The 23,636-nt window shown below is 53.1% G+C and overlaps 1 protein-coding gene across 3 annotated transcripts in view; it reads left to right on the plus strand.

The window, feature by feature from the left end:
- The window catches only part of TPD52L1 (TPD52 like 1), a 100,427-nt gene that overhangs the window by 66,086 nt on the left and 10,705 nt on the right, over positions 1 to 23,636 (plus strand). The window contains exons 4-5 of one of the 3 annotated variants that reach the window (XM_043510901.1): positions 17,114 to 17,215; positions 23,126 to 23,140. In XM_043510901.1, coding sequence (XP_043366836.1) covers positions 17,114 to 17,215; positions 23,126 to 23,140 — 117 coding nt within the window. Of the gene's footprint in view, positions 1 to 14,797; positions 14,810 to 17,113; positions 17,216 to 23,125; positions 23,141 to 23,636 lie in introns of all 3 variants that reach the window. The other 2 variants (XM_043510900.1, XM_038394803.2) reach the window with 2 other exon arrangements.

Genomic DNA, 23,636 nt, shown 5'->3' on the forward strand with positions numbered 1-23,636 from the left:
CAGCACCTCGGGCCGTAGGTCGGGGGAGAACAGGGTCGCCACTCCACCCGTATGAACTGTGAGGTGGCTAAAGTAGACCCTGTCCCCCCAATCCAGCCGCCAGCTGCCTTCGGCGGTCGGATCCGTATGGGTCTCCTACAGGAAAACCACAGAGTACCTCCCCTCTCGAAGGAAGGAGAGCACCTGGGACCTGCGGAGACCCATCTTACAGCCACGGGTGTTCAATGTTGCGATGGTAAAGGGTGCCATGAGGAGGGCTGTGGGGGATCCTCGCCGGCAGGAATGCTCGGGGCTCCCAGCGGGCCGCGTAGCAGTCCGTGACCCACCCCGTAGGTGAGTAAGGAGTCACGGAAGTGGCGGACCCGGTGGTAGGCCGCGGCGCCCTGTCTCCCGGTCCTTTTCCCCTCCCCCATGAGGGCCCTTGCGGCCCGGAGGATTTGATTAAAGTCCCCCCATCGCTGGAGGGCAAGCTGGACTTTGTTGCGGGAGCCACGGACGTCTTCTAGGAACTCCCGCAACTCCTCTCGCAGCGCATGGGGGGCTGGGGTTATGGTTTGGTTGCTTCCCGATGGGGCCCTTGGTACAGCCCCCTGGCCCAGCGGGACGGGCAGACAGGGTGCGGACCCCCGACGGGGCTCTTGATGGGTTGACCTGAATGCTGGGGCGATAGGGGGGCGGCGGAGGGAGGATAGCAGCCCCTGGTGGGTCGGGACGGGCAAACACAAAGGCCATTCCCTGGGAGTCATCTGTTGGAAAGGGGAAGGAGACTGTCCCAGGGGTGGCAATAGTATCTCGGGAGGTGGGCGGGAGAAGGGCAGGGGCAGAGGTAGAGGTGAGATTCTGGGTCGGGAGAGGGCTCTCACCGATGCCGGGCGCAAGCTGTCTGGTGGATTTGGCAGCCACGGCATCAGGAGGTGGACTTTCTTCTGTAGGGTCCTCTCCTGGAAAGGAGGTCGAATGCTCCTCACCAGCGAGGGATGCCCCTGGTGGCTCAGGTTCCAGCCGCGTGGCACTGGCCGTCGCCTTAACTGGCTTGGCGGCTCTCAGCGGGGTGCCCTCTGCAGCCGGGTTGATGGAGGAGTCCAGGGGCTCCTCGGAGGTGGGAGCAGAAGCAACGGTTACGGGGAGGGAGTATGGGGAAAAGGGGGCCGGAAAGAAGTCGCCCCCATCGAGGCCCGCTGGCATAGGTTCGTCCTCCCCTTGGGTGACCGGGGTCAGACCCAGGGCCTCGATCTCCTCATATATAGAGGGGAAATTGTTTTCCGCTACCCCGGGATTCTCCCCGCCGGCACCTGACGCGATGGTTACTTCGGGGCACACTGGGGTTTCAAATGGTGCCTCGGGGGTCTTGGAGGGGAGGGACTCCCGAGGAGGGGAGATACCGTCTTCCAGTGCTGCCACGTCTTCCCCAGCCGGCTCTGGTGGATGGAACACACCCGTGGGTAGAGCGGAAGGCTCGGCATCGGTGCCCTCCTTCCTGGTCTTCCGGGGGGCCTCCGCATCAGATGGGAGGAGCGGAGCTCGAGCCTTCCGCTTGCCCCGCTTCCCTTGGACTAGGGCCCAGCCCTCCATGGCATCATCCGGGGGCTGGCTAGCAGGGGTTGTGTCAGGGGGCAGAGGCCATGGCTCAGGGACTCGAGGGGGTAACGGTGGGGCAGCACAAGGGAGGGAAGATTCCCCTTGGGGCGGGCCCTCTCCCATGCTTGGCGGTGTCCCTGCCGCACCCTCCTCCACAGGCCCCGCCAGATTGCAAGCAGCGGTGGCGGGGTTCTCCCGCTCGTCTGGGCATAGTGGGGGAGGTGCCCCTTGGGCCCGAGCGGGAGCAATGGTGGACTGGGAAGGAGGAGGGGCGGTTTCGGGTGCCGGGCAGCCAGGGGCGTCGGCGATGACGGGGCCGGTGTCCTGCCGGGGCTCGGGTGTCCTGGATGCCCCTCCTTCCCGGGCCAGGGGGCAGTCCCTCCGGACGTGCCCCATCGCCCGGCAGAGGTAGCACCGGGCCTCCCCCGTGGAATAATGCACCCTGTAAGGGGTCCCCTGGTAGGGGACTAGGAAGGACCCCTCCAGTGCCTCTCCGTCGCGCGCCGCCGGCGGCAGTTGAAGCTGCACTTGCCGGCGGAAGGAGAGGACGTGACGGAGGGCGGGGTCTTTGCAGCCCAACGGGAGAGGGCTGATGACAGAGATGGGCTTCCCCAAGGTAGAAAGGGCGGGTAACAGGGCGGCATTGGGGAGAAAGGGAGGGACGGAGGTCAGGACCAGGCGGACGCCCAGGTCCTCTAGCGGCTCTAAAGGGACGAACACGCCCCCCACCGCCAGGCCCTTCTCCACCGCCTCCTGGGCGGCGGCCTCCGATGCTAAGAAGAAGACGACCTTGCCATACATTTTGGAGGCCGCCACAATGGCCGTGGGCCCCACCACCCTCGCCAACGCCCGCACATAGGTCTCCACGTGGGGTGAGGCGGGCACCAGGAGGCAACGGACGCCGTGCTTCCTGGTCATGGGGGGAAAGGGGCCCCGGCCGCTATAGATGGTAGCGGAGACGGGGGGCTGGAGAAATGATGTAGCGGCGGGGGGGGGGCTGCCGCCACCTGGGCGTATGCTCTGGGGGCCGGGGGAGGGACACCTGCAGAGCTGGTGGAGGGAACAGCGGGGAGGGGCGCCTCAGCTGGAGATGGGGCTGGGGCATCGGGGACAGCCCCTGCCATGGAGGGCCTGGTCTTTTTAGCGGGGCCCTTCCCCTTCTTCCCCTGGCCCTTCCCGCCGGCTGGGGGGACTCCCCCCAAATCTGAGGGGGGGAGAGATGTGGTAGCAGTGGAGGTCACCCCGGTACCCGTCGCTGCTGGTGCCCCAGCGGGGGCGATGGCAGATTGTTTGGCAGCGGAGGTAGAAGCTTGAGGGGGTGACGGAGGGGTAGGCGGGGAGGGGGAGCTTGGGCTGCTGGAGGGGTCTCACCCGTCTCATCCCCCGCCATCATGAACAAGGAGGAAAGGGGGACACCAAAAGGAGGAGGGGAGAGGGGAAGCAGGTCGACCACTCCTCCCCGCTAGGCTGCAGGCAGGGGAGGAGGGCGCCAAAAGGGGTGGGCTGGATGGGGGGCAATCAGGGGTTAGGGGTCAGTCACCGACACAAGGTGGAAATTCCGGCTCCTCTTGGTGCACTATGGGGGGCGGGGATTCAACAACATTGAAGGTGCAGTGAAGAGGGTTGCAACTGAAATGGGGAGTTGCACAAGCGCATGGGAGGGGGCACGGGCACACGGAGCGAGGGGCTAAGCGGTCTGGGGGTAGAACAGGGAAACCAAGGGGCTAGCTTCAGAGACTGGGGCGGGGCAAACAAACAAAGGCTGCAGAAGGAAATGGGCGGGGCAGGCAAACAAACTGAAGCTAGTAAGGGAGGCTGGAGCAAAAGAGGAGGCAAAGTAAGTGGCAAATGGGGCAGGTAGTAAAGGGCAAAGCTGGGGGGTAGGCAGTCCGGGGGGGCACATGTGCCCATGTGCACTTGCACAAGTCTTTTTTAGCTGGCTGCTGCTTCTGGCCCAAAGGGTGGAAATAGGGCGTGGCAAGCCAAGCAAGCAGCTGAGTCCAGAGGCAGGAGCTGAGGCAGATGGTATACAGCCAGTGGGGGTGGTGGAGGGGGCAGCGGTGGTAGTAATAGTGGTGGGGGTTGGGGGGGACACACAGATGGATCGGGGGGCAGCTCCACACCACACCCCCGGTGTCCCTACAAACACAGTCAAAACCCCCACCACAAGAGCACAGTTTGAAAATTACTCAGTCTTAGGGCCCCCTCCACGGTGGTCTGCAAAGTCTCTAGGTGCTGCCCCACTGGCAGATGATCCTCTTCTTCTCCTCCTCGGGCTTCAGCAGCTCCAGGCAGCGGCCTCTGCAGCAGCAGCAGCAGCTCCAGGAGCTCCAGGTGGTGGTCCAGGCAGGCAGAAAGGACCCCTCTCAGGTGGTGGTGGTATCCATAACAGCAGTGGCTGGGGTCCCTCACTCCTCCTCTCTGGGGAGTGGGCTAGCAGCCCCCTCCCCACCCCAGGGTTGCAGTTGCAGCAGTAGCAGCACCCAAGAGTGGGGAGTCCAGGAAGCAGGTAGCAGAGAACGGGGTGGGGGTGTCTGGCCCAGCCAGGGGAGCAGCTGTAGCAGCAGGAGTAGCAACTTCCCACCTCCCTCCAAGCTAGAAGGCTATGGGAGAGCAGTCTTATTGGGATCCGGGAAGTGGGCGGGCGAAGCCCGTCCACTGCTAAAGGGTCCCCCCCAGCCTAAAAGGGGGACCCACAGGACCTAGATACCCAAAAAATTCCGGGGGACAACTAATAAAATAACAGGGACAGGAGTGCGGTCAAAGGGTCAAAAGAAGGGAACCGGACGGGGACACCGAGCAGAGAACCCCGGACAGAGCCCACTGCTCCTCAAAGGCGTCAAGGGAGTCAGAGGACGCTGCCCAGAGGAACTCTGCCCGGATACGTGAACGGACCGAGGATCGGAAATAGGCCCCACAGTCACAGGAAACTCCATCGGCCAACCTCCTCACTCTGGTTTTGTAGATGGCCATTTTAGCTAGGGCCAGGAGGAGGTTGACCAGGAGATCCCGGGACTTTGTGGGGCCACGGATAGGGAGTGCATAAATGAGAAGGTGAGGGGAGAAGTGCAACCAAAAGCGTAATAAGATATTGGTGAGGAGCCGGAATAGGGGCTGCAGCCTGGCACACTCCAGGTAGACATGTGCCAGGGTATCCCTCACGCCGCAAAAGGGGCAGGTGTCTGGGATTGTGGTGAAACGCGCCAAGTACACGCCCGTGCTCACGGCTCCGTGAAGGAGCCGCCAACTGACATCCCCGGCGGGCTTTGGGACTAAGATGGAATATAGGCTGCCCCACCGGGGCTCTGCACCCTCCAAAGGTGGCAGGAGGTCCCGCCATTTTGTATCGGGGCGGGACACGAGGGTGCGGGCGTGAAGGGTGTGGAGCACGAGCGTGTAGAGATGTTTTCTTGGCGCGGTTTGAAAACAGACCGGCTGCATCTCGTGCAGCCGGCTTCTAGTGAAGGGGTGAAGGGATCGGTTGGGTCCACGGGGGAGGGGTCCAATTAAAAGGTCCGGCGGGCCTGGGGTAGTGGGTGGGCGGGGCGTGCCCTCGTGCAGGACCCGGTCGAGATAAACCCGAGCAGCGGGCGGCAAAGCGGCCTTCACCTCCTGAAGTATGCATCGGGGAGTACAAGGTCTGGAAAGCCCCATGCGCTGAGCGAAGGTTAGGGGATCCAGCCAGTCTCCCCGGTCATAGTCCAGGAGGTCTCCGACTCTTGTGACCTCTGCCAGGACCAACCTCTGGCGCACCGAGCGGGACTCCGCCACCTGCAAACGGAGCTGGGGGTTGTGTAGCAGGGGCTCCGCGAGGAGATCTGCCCCCTCGGTGGCCGCCATGGACCTGCTCGTTGTAAAGAGTTTCCAGGTCCGGAGGAGGTCCTGGTAGAAGACCGGCAGCCCGGAGAGGTCTCGCGGAAGACCTCTCGGATGGAGATAAAGGAGCTGCCGGTCGTATCGGAGCCCTCGGAAGCGGCGCAGGAAGGCGTGCGCCAGTATGCTCCACGCCGGACTACCTGCACCATAAAGGAGCCTCTGCAGGGTCTGGAGGCGGAAGACATGGACCTGAGTAAGCAGACATTTGAGGCCCTGCCCTCCCTCCTCCACAGGTAGATGGAGAACCCCTGCAGGGACCCAGTGCAGTCCTGACCAAAAGAACTCCAGAATCGATGTCCGCAGGTTGGTCAGGAAAGCCGGGGCCGGGACCAGGGTGTTGAGCCGGTACCAAAGCATGGACAGGACTAGTTGATTAAGCACTAACGCTCTCCCTCGAAGGGAGAGGCACCGGAGCAGTCCTGTCCATTTCCGGAGCCGCTCTATCACCCCGCCCTCTAAATTTTGCCAGTTCTCCGGCGGAGAGGGATGCGTGGCAGAAAGGTAAACGCCCAGATAGAGCAGCGGACCCGTGCTCCACCGGATGGCTTGAAGCGCGGGTGGGCGGGGGCTCGCCTGCCGCCAGTCCCCTACCACCAAGCCAGAGCTCTTGACCCAGTTGACCCGCGCAGAGGAGGCTGCTGAATAGATGGCCTGGCAAGCCTCCACTCGCACCAAGTCGCCCGGGTCCTGGACCATGAGGAGCACGTCATCAGCATACGCCGACAGGACCAGCCGCAGCTCCGGCTCCCTCAGCACCAACCCTGTCAACCTCCTTCGGAGGAGACAGAGGAAGGGCTCGATCGCCAGAGCGTAGAGCTGGCCTGAGAGGGGGCACCCCTGCCGTACTCCTCGCCCGAAGTTGACCGGTTCGGTCAGGGTCCAGTTGAGTCTTACCAGACACTCTGCGGAAGCGTACAGCACCCGGAGAAAGTTCACAAACCTGCGTCCGAAGCCAAATGCCTGCAGAGTGCTCAGGAGATACCCGTGATCCATCCTGTCGAACGCCTTCTCCTGATCTAAAGACAGGAGGGCGAACGACAGACCATCCCTACACCCAAGTTCCAATAGGTCCCGGACCAGATATAGGTTGTCGAAGATACTGCGGCCCGGGACGGTGTAGGTCTGGTCTGGGTGGACCACGTCCGCCAGCACGGACCCTAGCCTCAGGGAGATGGCTTTTGCCACGATTTTGTAGTCCGTGCTGAGGAGCGAGACGGGACGCCAATTTCGTAAATCGCGGAGGTCCCCCTTCTTCGGCAATAAGGCGAGCACGGCTCGCCTGCACGAAAGAGGGAGGACCCCGCTCTGCAAAGACTCGGCCCAGACGGTGACTAGGTCTGGGCCCAGGACGTCCCAGAACACGCGGTAGAACTCCACGGTCAGCCCGTCCATGCCCGGAGATTTATTGGTGGGCATGCGACGGAGGGCTTCCGAGAACTCGGCCAGAGTGAGAGGCAGCTCTAGCCGGTCTCGGTCGCCCACGCTGACCGTCGGGAGCTCCTCCCACAGCACTCTGCAAGCGTTAGGATCGGTCGGCTCCGGGGAGAAAAGGCTTGCGTAGAAGGCTCTCGCCCTCTCGCACATCTCCACCGGATCCGTGAGGGGGGTGCCATCCTCAGTCAGTAGGCAGATGATATGTTTCTTAGCCCCCCTCTTTTTTTCCAGGGCATAGAAGAAGCGGGAGCCGCAATCCATCTCCCGAAGGAGACGGATGCGGGATCGAACAAAGGCACCCCGGGCCCGATGGTCCTCGAGGCTCCGGAGCTCCTCCCGCTTCTCCCGGCACGCTCCGCAGAGGGGTGGATCCTCGGGGCTGGCGGCCAGACGCCTCTCCAGCTCTAAGACCTCCCGTTCCAACTGCTCTATCGCTGCATCCCTCCGTCGGCTGGTGCCCCGGGTGTAGTCACGGCAGAAGAGCCGGGCGCGCACCTTCCCTACGTCCCACCACCGCCGTGCCGAGGGAAAGGCACGCCGCTGTCCTCGCCAGGCCAGCCAGAACTCCCGGAAGGACGCCACGAAGCCCGCATCCTCCAGCAAGCTGTTGTTAAAATGCCAATAGGCCGGCCCCGGCCTCTCCGCGCAGAGGGAGGCTGTCACGGTGGCTATGTGATGGTCAGAAAATGGGGCCGGCCGGATGCTGGAGGAGTGGGCTCGTGTGAGATGAAAGCGTGATAAATAAATGCGGTCCAACCGGGAGTGGCGCGACCGATGGGCCTCCACCCGGACAAAGGTGAACGTGGAAGCGTCATCCGGGTGGTGGTCGCGCCAGACGTCCACCAGGGAGTGGTGTTCGACTATCTCCTGGAGGACGGCCACGGCGGCCTGGCTCTTCTCGGTCCCCGAGCGGTCCCGTTCCTCAAGGGTGATGTTAAAGTCCCCTCCCAGGACCAGGCACTCCTGAGGATCCAAGGTGCCGAGGAAGGCGGATGCCTGCTGATAGAATTGCAGCCGCTCCGGGCTCGCTGCTGGGGCATAGATGTTGACGAGGTTGACTACGAGCCCCTCCATTTGGACCCGGAGGTGCAGCAGGCGACCCGGCACAGCCTCGGCGACCCCCAGCACCTCGGGCCGTAGGTCGGGGGAGAACAGGGTCGCCACTCCACCCGTATGAACTGTGAGGTGGCTAAAGTAGACCCTGTCCCCCCAATCCAGCCGCCAGCTGTCTTCGGCGGTCGGATCCGTATGGGTCTCCTGCAGGAAAACCACAGAGTACCTTCCCTCTCGAAGGAAGGAGAGCACCTGGGACCTGCGGAGACCCATCTTACAGCCACGGGTGTTCAATGTTGCGATGGTAAAGGGTGCCATGAGGAGGGCTGGGGGGGATCCTCGCCGGCAGGGATGCTCGTGGCTCCCGGCGGGCCGCGTAGCAGTCCGTGACCCACCCCGTAGGTGAGTAAGGAGTCACGGAAGTGGCGGACCCGCTGGTAGGCCGCGGCGCCCTGTCTCCCGGTCCTTTTCCCCTCCCCCATGAGGGCCCTTGCGGCCCGGAGGATTTGATTAAAGTCCCCCCATCGCTGGAGGGCGAGCTGGACTTTGTTGCGGGAGCCACGGACGTCTTCTAGGAACTCCCGCAACTCCTCTCGCAGCGCATGGGGGGCTGGGGTTATGGTCTGGTTGCTTCCCGATGGGGCCCTTGATACAGCCCCCTGGCCCAGCGGGACGGGCAGACAGGGTGCGGACCCCCGACGGGGCTCTTGATGGGTTGACCTGAATGCTGGGGCGATAGGGGGCGGCGGAGGGAGGATAGCAGCCCCTGGTGGGTCGGGACGGGCAAACACAAAGGCCATTCCCTGGGAGTCATCTGTTGGAAAGGGGAAGGAGACTGTCCCAGGGGTGGCAATAATATCTCGGGAGGTGGGCGGGAGAAGGGCAGGGGCAGCGGTAGAGGTGAGAGTCTGGGTCGAGAGAGGGCTCTCACCGATGCCGGGCGCAAGCTGTCTGGTGGATTTGGCAGCCACGGCATCAGGAGGTGGACTTTCTTCTGTAGGGTCCTCTCCCGGAAAGGAGGTCGAATGCTCCTCACCAGCGAGGGATGCCCCTGGTGACTCAGGTTCCAGCCGCGTGGCACTGGCCGTCGCCTCAACTGGCTCGGTGGCTCTCAGCAGGGTGCCTTCTGCAGCCGGGTTGATGGAGGAGTCCAGGGGCTCCTCGGAGGTGGGAGCAGAAGCAACGGTTAGGGGGAGGGAGTATGGGGAAAGGGGGGGCTGGAAAGAAGTCGCCCAGATCGAGGCCCGCTGGCATAGGATCGTCCTCCCCTTGGGTGACTGGGGTCAGACCCAGGGCCTCGATCTCCTCATATATAGAGGGGAAATTGTTTTCCGCTACCCCGGGATTCTCCCCGCCGGCACCTGACGCGATGGTTACTTCGGGGCACACTGGGGTTTCAGATGGTGCCTCGGGGGTCTTGGAGGGGAGGGACTCCCATGGAGGGGAGATACCGTCTTCCAGTGCTGCCACGTCTTCCCCAGCCGGCTCTGGTGGGTGGAACACACCCGTGGGTAGAGCGGAAGGCTCGGCATCGGTGCCCCCCTTCCTGGTCTTCCGGGGGGCCTCCGCGTCACATGGGAGGAGCGGAGCTCGAGCCTTCCGCTTGCCCCGCTTCCCCTGGACTAGGGCCCAGCCCTCCATGGCATCATCCGGGGGCTGGCTAGCAGGGGTTGTGTCAGGGGGCAGAGGCGATGGCTCAGGGACTCGAGGGGGTAACGGTGGGGCAGCACAAGGGAGGGAAGATTCCCCTTGGGGCGGGCCCTCTCCCATGCTTGGCGGTGTCCCTGCCGCACCCTCCTCCACAGGCCCCGCCAGATTGCAAGCAGCGGGGGTGGGGTTTTCCTGCTCGTCTGGGCATAGTGGGGGAGGTACCCCTTGGGCCCGAGCGGGACCAATGGTGGACTGGGAAGGAGGAGGGGCAGTTTCGGGTGCCGGGCAGCCAGGGGCGTCGGCGATGACGGGGCCGGTGTCCTGCCGGGGCTCGGGTGTCCTGGATGCCTCTCCTTCCCGGGCCAGGGGGCAGTCCCTCCGGACGTGCCCCATCGCCCGGCAGAGGTAGCACCGGGCCTCCCCCGTGGAATAATGCACCCTGTAATGCGTCCCCTGGTAGGGGACTAGGAAGGACCCCTCCAGTGCCTCTCCGTCGCGCGCCGCCGGCAGCAGCTGAAGCTGCACTTGCCGGCGGAAGGAGAGGACGTGACGGAGGGCGGGGTCTTTGCAGCCCAACGGGAGAGGGCTGATGACAGAGATGGGCTTCCCCAAGGTAGAAAGGGCGGGTAACAGGGCGGCATTGGGGAGAAAGGGAGGGACGGAGGTCAGGACCAGGCGGACGCCCAGGTCCTCTAGCGGCTCTAAGGGGACGAACACGCCCCCGACCGCCAGGCCCTTCTCCACCGCCTCCTGGGCAGCGGCCTCCGATGCTAAGAAGAAGACGACCTTGCCATACATTTTGGAGGCCGCCACAATGGCCGTGGGCCCCACCACCCTCGCCAACGCCCGCACATAGGTTTCCACGTGGGGTGAGGCGGGCACCAGGAGGCAACGGACGCCGTGCTTCCTTGTCATGGTGGGAAAGGGGCCCCGGCCGCTATAGATGGTAGCGGAGGCGGTGGGCTGGAGAAATGATGTAGCGGCAGGCGGGGGGGCTGCCGCCACCTGGGCGTATGCTCTAGGGGCCGGGGGAGGGACACCTGCAGAGCTGGTGGAGGGAACAGCGGGGAGGGGTGCCACAGCTGGAGATGGGGCCGGGGCATCGGGGACAGCCCCTGCCATGGAGGGCCTGGTCTTTTTAGCGGGGCCCTTCCCCTTCTTCTTCCCCTGGCCCTTCCCGCCGGCTGGGAGGACTCCCCCCAAATCTGAGGGGGTGATAGACGTGGCAGCAGTGGAGGTCACCCCGGTGCCCGTCGCTGCTGGTGCCCCAACGGGGGCGATGGCAGATGGTTTGGCAGCGGAGGTAAAAGCTTGGGGGGGTGACGGAGGGGCAGGCGGGGGAGGGGGAGCTCGGGCTACTGGAGAGGTCTCACCCGTCTCATCCCCCGCCATCATGAGCAAGGAGGAAAGGGAGGACATCAAAAGGAGGAGGGGAGAGGGGAAGCAGGTTGACCACTCCTCCCCGCTAGGCTGCAGGCAGGGGAGGAGGGCGCCAAAAGGGGTGGGCTGGATGGGGGGCAATCAGGGGTTAGGGGTCAGTCACCGACACAAGGTGGAAATTCCGGCTCCTCTTGGTGCACTATGGGGGGCGGGGATTCAACAACATTGAAGGTGCAGTGAAGAGGGTTGCAACTGAAATGGGGAGTTGCACAAGCGCATGGGAGGGGGCACGGGCACACGGAGCGAGGGGCTAAGCGGTCTGGGGGTAGAACAGGGAAACCAAGGGGCTAGCTTCAGAGACTGGGGCGGGGCAAACAAACAAAGGCTGCAGAAGGAAATGGGCGGGGCAGGCAAACAAACTGAAGCTAGTAAGGGAGGCTGGAGCAAAAGAGGAGGCAAAGTAAGTGGCAAATGGGGCAGGTAGTAAAGGGCAAAGCTGGGGGGTAGGCAGTCCGGGGGGGGGGGCACATGTGCCCATGTGCACTTGCACAAGTCTTTTTTAGCTGGCTGCTGCTTCTGGCCCAAAGGGTGGAAATAGGGCGTGGCAAGCCAAGCAAGCAGCTGAGTCCAGAGGCAGGAGCTGAGGCAGATGGTATACAGCCAGTGGGGGTGGTGGAGGGGGCAGCGGTGGTAGTAATAGTGGTGGGGGTTGGGGGGGACACACAGATGGATCGGGGGGCAGCTCCACACCACACCCCCGGTGTCCCTACAAACACAGTCAAAACCCCCACCACAAGAGCACAGTTTGAAAATTACTCAGTCTTAGGGCCCCCTCCACGGTGGTCTGCAAAGTCTCTAGGTGCTGCCCCACTGGCAGATGATCCTCTTCTTCTCCTCCTCGGGCTTCAGCAGCTCCAGGCAGCGGCCTCTGCAGCAGCAGCAGCAGCTCCAGGAGCTCCAGGTGGTGGTCCAGGCAGGCAGAAAGGACCCCTCTCAGGTGGTGGTGGTGGTATCCATAACAGCAGTGGCTGGGGTCCCTCACTCCTCCTCTCTGGGGAGTGGGCTAGCAGCCCCCTCCCCACCCCAGGGTTGCAGTTGCAGCAGTAGCAGCACCCAAGAGTGGGGAGTCCAGGAAGCAGGTAGCAGAGAACGGGGTGGGGGTGTCTGGCCCAGCCAGGGGAGCAGCTGTAGCAGCAGGAGTAGCAACTTCCCACCTCCCTCCAAGCTAGAAGGCTATGGGAGAGCAGTGGGAGGGAGAGAGAGAGAGAGATTCGCTCCAGGCTACACCAATCCCTGGTACCAGGATCAGTGAAATGGAAGCTGCTCCAGGTCAATTAAGACACCTGGGGCCAATTAAGAACTTTCCAGAAGGCAGGGAGAAGGCTAGGTTGATTGGGACACCTGAAGCCAATCAGGGTCTGGCTGAAACTAGTTAAAAGCCTCCCAGTCAGTCAGGTGGGTGTGATGTCAGGAGCTGTGGGAGGAAGTTGTGTTGTTGGAGAAGCTGAGTAGTACACACCATATCAGGCACAAGGAAGGAGGCCCTGAGGTAAGGGTGAAGTGGAGCTTGAGGAAGTGAGGGCTGCTGTGGGGGAAGTAGCCCAGGGAATTGTACATGTCATGTTTCTAAAAGGTCAGCTACCATAGCTGATACTATTAGGGTCCCTGGGCTGGAGCCCGGAGTAGTGGGTGGGTCCGGGCTTCCCGCTCCCACCTTTGCTCCCTGATTAATCACTGAGACTGGGAGACAACAGAGACTGTGCAAGGAAGGATAACTTCTCCTCACCTCCCTCGCTGGCTTATGATGAAAATGGCTCAGTAGACTGTGACCCTTGTCTCTAGAGAGAGAAGGGTTACATGGAGGGTCACAGTGAGCCTCTGAGGCTAGCGAAATCCACCAGGAAACACGGGACCCATGGAGGCAGGGACAGAGCTTTGTCACGCTAAGTGGAGCTTCCTTACCTTGCTCCAGCAGTGTGCTAGAACCCCTGGCTTAGGTACCACCTAAGGGTGGTGATCAGCACTGGTGACCAAGCTATTAAAAGTCCAGTCGGCGGTGCAGCAGGTCTAAGGCAGCCCCTGCCCGCCCTGGCTTTGCGTGGCTCCTGGAAGTGGCGACATGTCCTGGCAGCCCCTAAGTGCACAGGTGGCCTAGGAGGTTCCGCACACTGCCTGAGCGCCGGCTCTGAAGCTCCCATTGGCTGCAAACCACAGCCAATGGGAGCTCTGGGGCTGGCGCCTGTGGGCAGGGGTCAAGGTCTGTGAGAAGAAGTGGGGGGCGGGGCAAGGGTGTTCAGTTTTCTGCAGTCAGAAAGTTGGCAACCCCATTAAGATGAGGGTTCAGTCACCATGATTATTCAGTCCTGCTCTCGTTGCTGGGGCACCCCTTGTGGAGCCAGTTTTGATGGCATTCTGTGAGGTGAGCATCTGTCTGATGTGAATTTGAATGAGACCTCCAACTTATTTGGCAGATGTTATCAATCAACTGTCAAATAAAACCTTCTCTCACCAACTTGCAGTGGATTTGAATTGATGACCTGGAGGTTGAAAGGCCAGATATCCAGGTCCGCTTAGCAAACCTGGTTCCTGAATGGGCCTTTGAAAGGTGACCTAAAAAGAGGGAAAACAATAGATTTGTACCCCCCCCCTTTTTTAAGCTTCTTGATTGTATACAGAAAGCCTAAAAGATTTCTTCATTGTCCACCTTCACCCCCAAATTGTTCATCATGTTGAAAAGTAAAACCTTGTCTTCCTTTTTCCCCTGAAAGGCTTTCTAAACAGCTGGGGCTCTATCCAAAGCCCATTCAGGTTACTGGAAAGACTTTCCTTTGACTTCCATGGACTTTGGAGCAGGTCTGTGGAGAAGTGCTGGGAAGATTGTGGTATTAGAGATACTATGCAGTTAAACATAATAAAATGTGAGGGGAAGTAGTTCTTGTTAAAAATGTTTAAAGCTCTCTGGCTTTTGTATGTTTTTGGTACCCATTTTACTCCAATATCTAAATATGCAGCTGGGAGAAAAGATTGCTTTGTTAAAGATTCAACATTCCCACCCGTCTCCTTTCAATACAGTACTGAGAGAGCTCACAATACACATGTAAGACAACAAACCAAAAAATGTGACATTCTTGATATTTCTAAGGTGAAAAACAAGCAGGAGTGGGGAGGGGAGATGACTCTTTTAAAAACAAACTAACTTTTGTGCCTTCTTTACATATCATTAAAAAACCCCAGAAAACCATCACCAGGCATAATCCCTGTTCTTTCCTTTGCAAGTCGCTCTTTTCTCCAGCACTTGCAGTCATTATAGCAAAGTCGCTTACTGAGAGCAGGAGCAGAGCACTGAAGTTCTAGAACTGTCACCTGCTGAATTGTCTGGCAAACATTTGCCTTTGGGGGGACAGAGTATATATAACCAAAGTGTGTTCATTGGGAAAAAATGCAGTAATCAAGTTTGAGATTTTACCAGAGTAAGGAGCAAGATTTGCCTGGCAATTCTTAATTCTGCTTCTTTTATTGTTATATGCTATAAAAGACATAGCATGGAGCTAATGTGGATAATATATATGACATACTATATGGTAAATGGTGAATACATTTTATTTTATTTCCTCTCTTTTGTCCCCATTGGCCCCCACCCTCTGAAGCTATATTATTTTCATATGTATAGGAAGTAAGACAACAATTTTCTGCTGAAGGAACTAGGCAATGAGGTTTCCCAACAGGTCTCTGGTGTATGATTTTCTATGTTTTTTCTATTGCATGTGCTGAAAGGATAAATAAGACCAGCAAAATAATGCGTTCATATTCCTTTCCACCGACATAGTCAGAGTATAAGGTAATTTATTGCAAGTGCTTTCATTTTGTTGTTAGGTCATTATTCCTAATTTGGGGCATATTTTGCTTCACTGAAAACGTCATGTTATACCCTAAAGAGGGCGGTTTTAATGTGATCAGAACTTGTCTGCTCAGCAAAAGAATTGTCAGTGCAGAAAAGTGGAATGATAAACTGTTTCACAATTCGTAGGTTAAACAGCATTGAGGGGGAATGAAAACATGACAAGTCAAAGCATGTCCTATAAATCAGCAGTGTGTGAATTAAGAAGATTGTGTGTCTGAACACACATGCCATACATTACATGAGTGATTTAACAAAGATTTCAGAATTGCTTTGAATATGCACCTGCTGACCAGATTTCTTCAGGAGCCTTTTTTCATCTTATCAGCATTTTTATTTCCTTCAGTATCTAATGAATAACAGAAAGTGTAACACAAAAGATTGGCATTACTTTACCTAATTGAAAAGATAAGTAAAACATTTTAGGGTGTGTTTATTTATATAGTCAAATATGAAGCTGTTACTTTGATAGTCCAATGATATAGAGTAGGACTGAGAGAATTAAGCTAATTTTCCTAAGCAATAAGTGTTTGCGCCTACTCCCATTGAAGTCAATGATGTAGTGCCATTTACTTCAGTGGAGCAGAATCAAGCCCTAAGTAAGCAACACTTGAATTAAAAAAGTAAGATGTAAGGATTAAATACCAGGTTACAATATTAATAGTGGCAGATAACAAAAAAAAAATTGCACAGGCAATGACTGTGTATAGGAGCAACTGAGGGTAGTTTTTATATATATATATTGTGTGTGTGTGTGTGTGTGTGTGTGTGTGTGTGTGTGTGTGTGTGGAGATAACAATAAATGTGCTGGTCATCACCCTGATGATTTTTTACTGGCTATGACGTACTTAATAAAGGCAAAGTACAAGCTCTTTGTGGCTAGGGACTGTATCTTCCTGTAAGTGTAGTGCCGACACACCGTATGGTTTCTATTGCAATATTAATAATTAATATTGGTTGACATTTTTCAAAATTTGATTTTTCATAGGAACTTTGTATTTAGACCAAAAATGCAAGAAAAATTGCTAAAATTTCAACTCTGTTGTTTTTGTTACTTGATCAGCTCTAATGATGATGTTGTGTCCAGGAATATAAATTATAAGTCAAGTTGTAGTAAAATTTACAACAGCTTTTGAGATTCCTTGCTTTTCCCATGTACTCAAACAGAAGATGCGTTTTGAGTCATACATTCATAGATTCATAGACATTAAGGTCAGAAGGGACCATTATGATCATCTAGTCTGACCTCCTGCACAATGCAGGTCACAGAATCTCACCCTCCTACTCCTGCGATAAACCTCTCACCTATGTCTGAGCTACTGAAGTCCTCATATCATGGTTTAAAGACTTCAAGGAGCAGAGAATCCTCCAGCAAGTGACCCGTGCCCCATGCTACAGAGGAAGGTGAAAAACCCACAGGGCCTCTTCCAATCTGTCCTGGAGGAAAATTGCTTCCTGACCCCAAATACGACGATCAGCTGAACGCTGAGCATATGGGCAAGATTCACCAGCCAGATACCCAGGAAAGAATTCTCTGTAGTAACTCAGATCCTACCCCAGCTAACATCCCATCACAGGCCATTGGGCCTATTTATCATGAATAGTTAAAGATCAATTAATTGCCAGAATCATGTTATCCCATCATACCATCTCCTCCATAAACTTATCGAGTTTAATCTTAAAGCCAGATACGTCTTTTGCCCCCACTGATTCCTTTGGAAGGCTATTCCAGAACTTCACTCCTCTGATGGTTAGAAACCTACATTGTATCTTCAGACTTTTGCTGGGATGTATATCTGTACAATACTGTATCAGCTGCTGCTGAGGGACAATTTCCCCCTCACTTTACAATGATGGATTTAGTGAAATAGTGTCTGATATTTCTATAAACTGTTTTGATCTTCATTATATTAAAATATATTCCAGAATTTAAGATGTATAATGAATCACTGCATTTCACCTTTACATGGATGGCACCAACCCACTTAAAGGATATGGTCTCTGAGGGGACACCGGGAGGGATTCACTCCACTGGAGAGTAATATGGACAGCCTGCATTTGGAAAGCTGCGTAAGAAGCATGCATTGCACATCTTAACCTGACAAACCATTTCCATTCTTAACCTTAGTAGAAATGGTTTTCAAGTTTAGAAATATGGAGAGTGAAAATGAATTGCAGCACAGATGAGCATCTGTTGTCTCTTTTCATATGAACGACTTACCACTATTTTGCTTTTATTTCTAGTTATAAGAAAACACACGAAACTCTGAGCCATGCAGGACAGAAGGCAACAGCAGCTATCAGCAATGTAGGAACAGCCATCAGCAAGAAATTTGGAGATATGAGGTACAGAAATTCTCTTTTGATTTTATTTCGCAGGGAGGGAGATGGAACACTTGGCAGGTTTTTGTCTGCCTTTCTAAATTAGGGTTTAAAGTATTACTATTGATACTGCTTGTTGTGGTGATTTTTATACATTTTTCAGCCTAAAGGAAAAAATTGTGTATTAAAATGTATTTCTGTTATGAGTCCTGGTAGAAAGAAAAGGTATTGCAACTTGGAATCCCTTCTAAATAACTTTGCAAACCTAGGGAGTTGTATAGATAAGTGGGGGAAAATGCAGCTAACTTTTCACTACTCTAAAATTCCATTTATGAATAAATTAGACAGACCTCTTTCTAAGAACACAGGCCTGCCTCTGAACTATTCTTGGAAATCTAAATTGAAAAGCATTTTGGGCACTTTTATCAGCTCACTCCAGAAATACACTGGGTGTAATATAAAAAAAATTATGGAGCCTGCAGAGAGGTGTAGGTACAAACCCTTTCTTCCACATGAGTCCTGTTGACTTCAATGGGACTCTTTGCAGGACACGCACGTGCACACAGATCTCTTTGCAAGGTCAAGACATTAGCCTGAATTAAAATTAAAGAATCCCAAATGTATCTGATATCTTGGGCCTTTCCAGAGCTAGAAGCAAGTACTGTTTGACCCATTGGGATTCTGGGAATCTTCCCTTCCCACTGATCTAAAACTCCTCTTTCTAGCCCGAAAAGGCAACAAGGCACCTAGTCTGACACTTGCCACTAGTGCAGAACCTCATATTGCCCATCTTGGTCCTCAGGCCTGTTAAGAATTACTAGTACCTTTGATTTTTAAAACAAAGAATATTAAAATACTGTTTGCTTATTCTTTGTATTTCATTGGGCTTAATCAATATATAAACCAGACTTTAATTTCAGGTTCACTTTCCAGTTTTCACAAGCTAGCACAAGCCTGTAAAGTTTTGGTTGCAAACACTGCTGGGAGTGTTTAGATCCAAAGAAGTTTAATTGAAAAAAAAATATATATATATATATATATATATATATATATAATGAAAATGTTAGGATCTGTGCTTTTTACCAGCTAAGTGTTGGGCTACCTGACAAGTGTATCTTTAAAAACGTTAATTTCACTAGGATCTCTCAGAATAAAGAAACAAAGGAAGAAACTATAAAACAATATGAAGTTTTTTTTAAAAAAAAGAGTAGGCGCACAGAATTTCTCCTCCAGCATTTTTAGTTAATAGGCTTTTTGTAGTGATGTATTTTTCTATATTGCAGACACTAAATTGCTTAACATTTTAGATTTGATGAGTCCTCGCACAAAAAGCCTTGTTCCATCCTTTCAAAGGGAAAGTTAGTGGACTAACTCAAAAGAAATGTGTGCGCAAATCATATAATTGAGCAGAAAGGCTAAAGATCTGATAGCAACTCAGTTCACCAGCACTGAGATTTACAGGGGGAAGAGCTCTGTACAAGATACTCTTGTACTTTGAATCACTTATTGTATATCAGTTGTAAAAAGTAGCACTATTGAAAACCCCAAAATAGATCTATTTTTAAAAATTGAATCACAGTACAATGGGGAAATCAAGTTTACAGTATATTTTTCTCAATTGCTGGTAGACTAGTGCAATCAGTTTTCATGCTTAACTGCTTAAGGCTCCAGTCCTGCCATTGGATCCACATAGACCCTTAAACCCACACAGATGCAATTACAGAATAAGAGCCGCACAAATATTTTTGTGATAATTGAGCAATGCATGACTAAAGCAAATATAGTTAAATAACAGCATTAACCCAATTTACAGTATTTCAAATGCAAGCAGGTTTTGCTGTGAATGTTTTGTGCATAATTCTTTGCAGCCAAATAAGAGGTTTTATTTTTGTTTTTCTGCTACTTATTTGTTAAATTTGAAGCTTGATAAATCCTGATGCTCCCTTCCCAGCCCCCTGCCAGCACAGCAAGGCTTAGCAAGCACCAGAACCACTGCTGCTGTTCAGCATGAAGAGAGGAGAGGCCAGAGGCTGTGTAAGGGGAATCTGCACCCCTTGAGCTCTGCTTTGCTGTGACTGGGGCTGTAGCATGTTAGGCTTATGGCCAGGGTCTGGGCACACCCTCCGAATAATGGACAAGCCCTTTGCCACTGTTTTTAATCCAGAATGTAGAACAGTGGTGCAGAGTGACTGTGCCAGTCTCTGCACTGGCACCTGATCACAGATAGGGAAGATTCCATCCACTCAGCATCTCCCAGTCAAAATCCCTGTCCTTATGCTTTGCACTGGGTTTGAAGTTAGTCTCATAGGGATAGATTCTAGAATACTGGAGGTTCTACAGTAAAATGCAAGAATCTTGTCGGGTCTCAGCACAGTACAACTTCTCACAAATTCTTCTCTCCTTGTCTCTCAAGTCACTGTTCTCCATGTGTGAATCTGACTGAGTGAGTGGCTTTCTGCACTACAGATAGAAATGACCAATGTTCACCCAGTAATTATCTCCACAGCCAGGGCTGACAGTAAAAGCATTCTGATTTATTCACAATGCCTCATATTAGCAGAACATGCCTCCCATTGGTTTCCTGAGCCCAATGCGGACTGATCATTTTGCATGGCATTTTCAGAAGCCTCCACCCCCACCCTTTTTTTCCCCTGAAGATGAAGGGTCCCAATAGATAATTCAAAAGAATATTCCACCATGATTATCCCTGACAGTATTTACAAAAAAAAGTCACATATCAAAAATGCTCCACTTTACATGCTATTTGGACTAAGGTCTGTGCTAGACTCTCCCCTAAGTCATGTTAGCCACTCTCAGGTCTGTAATCGAGTGACTCAAGAGATTGAAGTGTTCTCGGACTGGTTTTTGAATGTTATAATTCTTGACCCTGACAGCAAGATTGTCTAGCTATGTAGACTCCCTCCTCAGGCCCTACGTTACCAGCGCTCCCAGCTATCTTTGAGACACCACTGACTTCCTGAGGAAACTACAATCCATCGGTGATCTTCCTAAATACACCATCCTAGCCACTATGGATGTAGAAGCCCTCTACACCAACATTCCACACAAAGATGGACTACAAGCCGTCAGGAACAGTATCCCCGATAATGTCACGGCTAACCTGGTGGCTGAACTTCGTGACTTTGTCCTCACCCATAACTATTTCACATTTGGGGACAATGTATACCTTCAAGTCAGCAGCATTGCGATGGGTACCCGCATGACCCCACAGTATGCCAACATTTTTATGGCTGACTTAGAACAACGCTTCCTCAGCTCTCGTCCCCTAATGCCCCTACTCTACTTGCGCTACATTGATGACATCTTCATCATCTGGACCCCTGGAAAAGAAGCCCTTGAGGAATTCCACCATGATTTCAACAATTTCCATCCCACCATCAACATCAGCCTGGACCAGTCCACATAAGAGATCCATTTCCTGGACACTACGGTGCTAATAAGCGATGGTCACATAAACACCATCCTATATCGGAAACCTACTGACCGCTATGCCTACCTACATGCCTCCAGCTTTCACTGTCTACAGCCATTTTCCATTGTCTACAGCCAAGCTCTACAATATAACCGCATTTGCTCCAACCCCTCAGACAGAGACAAACACCTACAAGATCTCTATCATGCATTCTTAAAACTACAATACCCACCTGCTGAAGTAAAGAACCAGATTGACAGAGCCAGAAGAGTACCCAGAAGTCACCTGTTACAGGCCCAACAAAGAAAATAACAGAACGCCACTAGCCATCACCTTCAGCCGCCAACTAAAGCCTCTCCAACGCATCATCAAGGATCTACAAACTATCCTGAAGGACGACCCATCACTCTCACAGATCTTGGGAGACGGGCCAGTCCTTGCTTACAGACAGCCCCCCAACCTGAAGCAAATACTCACCAGCAACCACACAACAGAGCCACTAATCCAGGAACCTATCCTTGCAACAAAGCCCGTTGCCAACTCTGTCCACATATCTATTCAGAAGACACCATCATAGGGCCAAATCACATCAGACACAATATCAGAGGCTCATTCACCTGTGCATCTACCTATGTGATATATGCAATCATGTGCCAGCAATGCCCCTCTGCCATGTACATTGGTCAAAGTGGACAGTCTCTACATAAAAGAATAAATGGACACAAATCAGACGTCAAGAATTATAACATTCAAAAACCAGTCGGAGAACGCTTCAATCTCTCCGGTCACTCGATTACAGACCTTAGAGTGGCTATCCTTCAACAAAAAAAACTTCAAAACCAGACTCCAATGAGAGACTGCTGAATTGGAATTAATTTGCAAACTGGATACAATTAACTTAGGCTTGAATAGAGACTGGGAGTGGATGGGTCATTACATAAAGTAAAACTTTTTCCCCATGTTATTTCTCCCCCTACCCCCCACTGTTAGTCAGACGTTCTTGTTAACTGCTAGAAATGGCCCACCTTGATTATCGCCATAAAAGGTTTTTCTCCTCCCTTTCCCCCCATCCCCCCTGCTGGTAATAGCTCATCTTAAGTGATCACTCTCCTTAAAGCATGTATGATAAAACCCATTGTTTCATGTTCTCTGTGTGTGTATATAAATCTCCCCACTGTATTTTCCACCGAATGCATCCGATGAAGTGAGCTGTAGCTCACGAAAGCTTATGCTCAAATAAATGTGTTAGTCTCTAAGGTGCCACAAGTACTCCTTTTCTTTTTGCGAATACAGACTAACACGTCTGCTACTCTGAAAACTAGGTCATGTAAATCTTGACTGTCTCAGAAGACAGGATCTCCTTGAAGTCTTTTAAAACCCTAGCACTCAATCCCAGAAATTCTTGCCTTTGGTGCTAAGGAGTTAATTGCAATATCTGTGAATGTGTGTTGGTAGAGCTGATATTTGGATATCTTCCAGAACTTTCAGATAGTGCATGATACATCTACAGAAGAGAGTGTGTCCCTAAAGGATACAAGGGGTTTGGGAAGGAGATCACTTAGTTGCTCTTTGCTTTGACTGTCAATCATCTGGAAAGTGGATAATCAAACACCTCCTTTGAGAAAATTATAAAGGCTTTGATTCTAGAAGTCCTTGTGCAACACACAACAAGGAGCACTAGGGTAACCTATGTGTAGTGACAAGGGTAAAGTTAAGCATTGGTCACAGCCCTCCATGCTGAATGAAGGCCCTTGCATACCTGTTTTCTTACTCTTAAGAGGGCATGGTAAAAAAGGACTGGGTTGTAGGAGGAGAATAAATATGAATGAGGAGACATGGCCCTAGATTCTCAGCTATGCCCCATATGCACAGGGCAGAAGGGAGCCATATGTTGCTCCCCTGTCCTGGGACCAATTGTATGCCAGACCAGCTCCCAACAGTATTTAGGGCAGCTTCGTGGATTTAGAGATTGCAGATATATTCCTGTTTTCCTAAGCACTGTTCTGGCTGGCAGTTCTGAAAACACAAGTTTCTTAACATTAATGCTCATTATTATTATTTTACTATCCTTTAAAGTTTCTTTTTCCTCTCTGTAAAAATTAGGTCTTATAACCCAGTCTTGTTGGCTGTAAGCGTGTTGTACTGTGCTGTCTCATTGAACCCAAGAATGTCTGTTCAAACAGTGATTTAAAATGAAGATGAAACAGTCTGAGCCAGCACATGGTTTAGTGGACTAATACTCTAGACTCTGGTACATGCCAAATATTTGTTTATGTAACACAGAGGTAGGTGAAGTTTTATTTAAAGAAGGTATATTTGAAGGAGTTTCAACTGATCCACATTCTCCAAGTGTCAGGAAATGGATGCATATGATTTTCTTTCTCCCAAGGATTGTTTGGCATTTTAATGGGAGATCGTTTGGATTTTTTTTTACCTATTTTTGCTTCATAATATACCAACTCTTTAACTCTTGCTCTTCTTTCTTTATGCTGTCCTCCTAGGTCACATTCGACTGGGTAAGATGTGTAGTGCTCTTCATAAATACTGCAGCTGTCTTTTTGGTATGGCTTGTTTAACACTGTGCCCTCTTTCCTTTTAACATTATCCCAGATAAAAACATGTTCCAGATCAGCCACAACATCTTGATTTTTACAGTGTGATCAACCTAGTGGGGTTGTGGCGGGAGTATGTGAAGACGTTCAGATTGGATTCAGAATGTTGTTTACCACGTTCTGGATAGGTTAGCCAGGGATCTCAAAGTCAAATCACCACAAGGGCCACATGAAGACTAGTACATTGGCCTGAGGGCCACATCACTGACACCTTCCATGAGGCCCTGCCTCTTCCCACCCCTTCCCTGCCCCTATTCCAACCTCTTCCCCAAAACCCCACCCTGACCCCGCTTCTTCTCCACCTCCTCCCCTGAGCGCGCTGTGTTCCCACTCCTCCCCATCCCTCCTGGAAAGTCCTAAGCACTGCCAAACAGCTGTTTGGTGGCAGGAAAGCGCTGGG

The sequence above is a fragment of the Dermochelys coriacea genome, chromosome 3 (genome assembly GCF_009764565.3).
Source record: "Dermochelys coriacea isolate rDerCor1 chromosome 3, rDerCor1.pri.v4, whole genome shotgun sequence".
Classification (NCBI taxonomy): Eukaryota; Metazoa; Chordata; order Testudines; family Dermochelyidae; genus Dermochelys; species Dermochelys coriacea.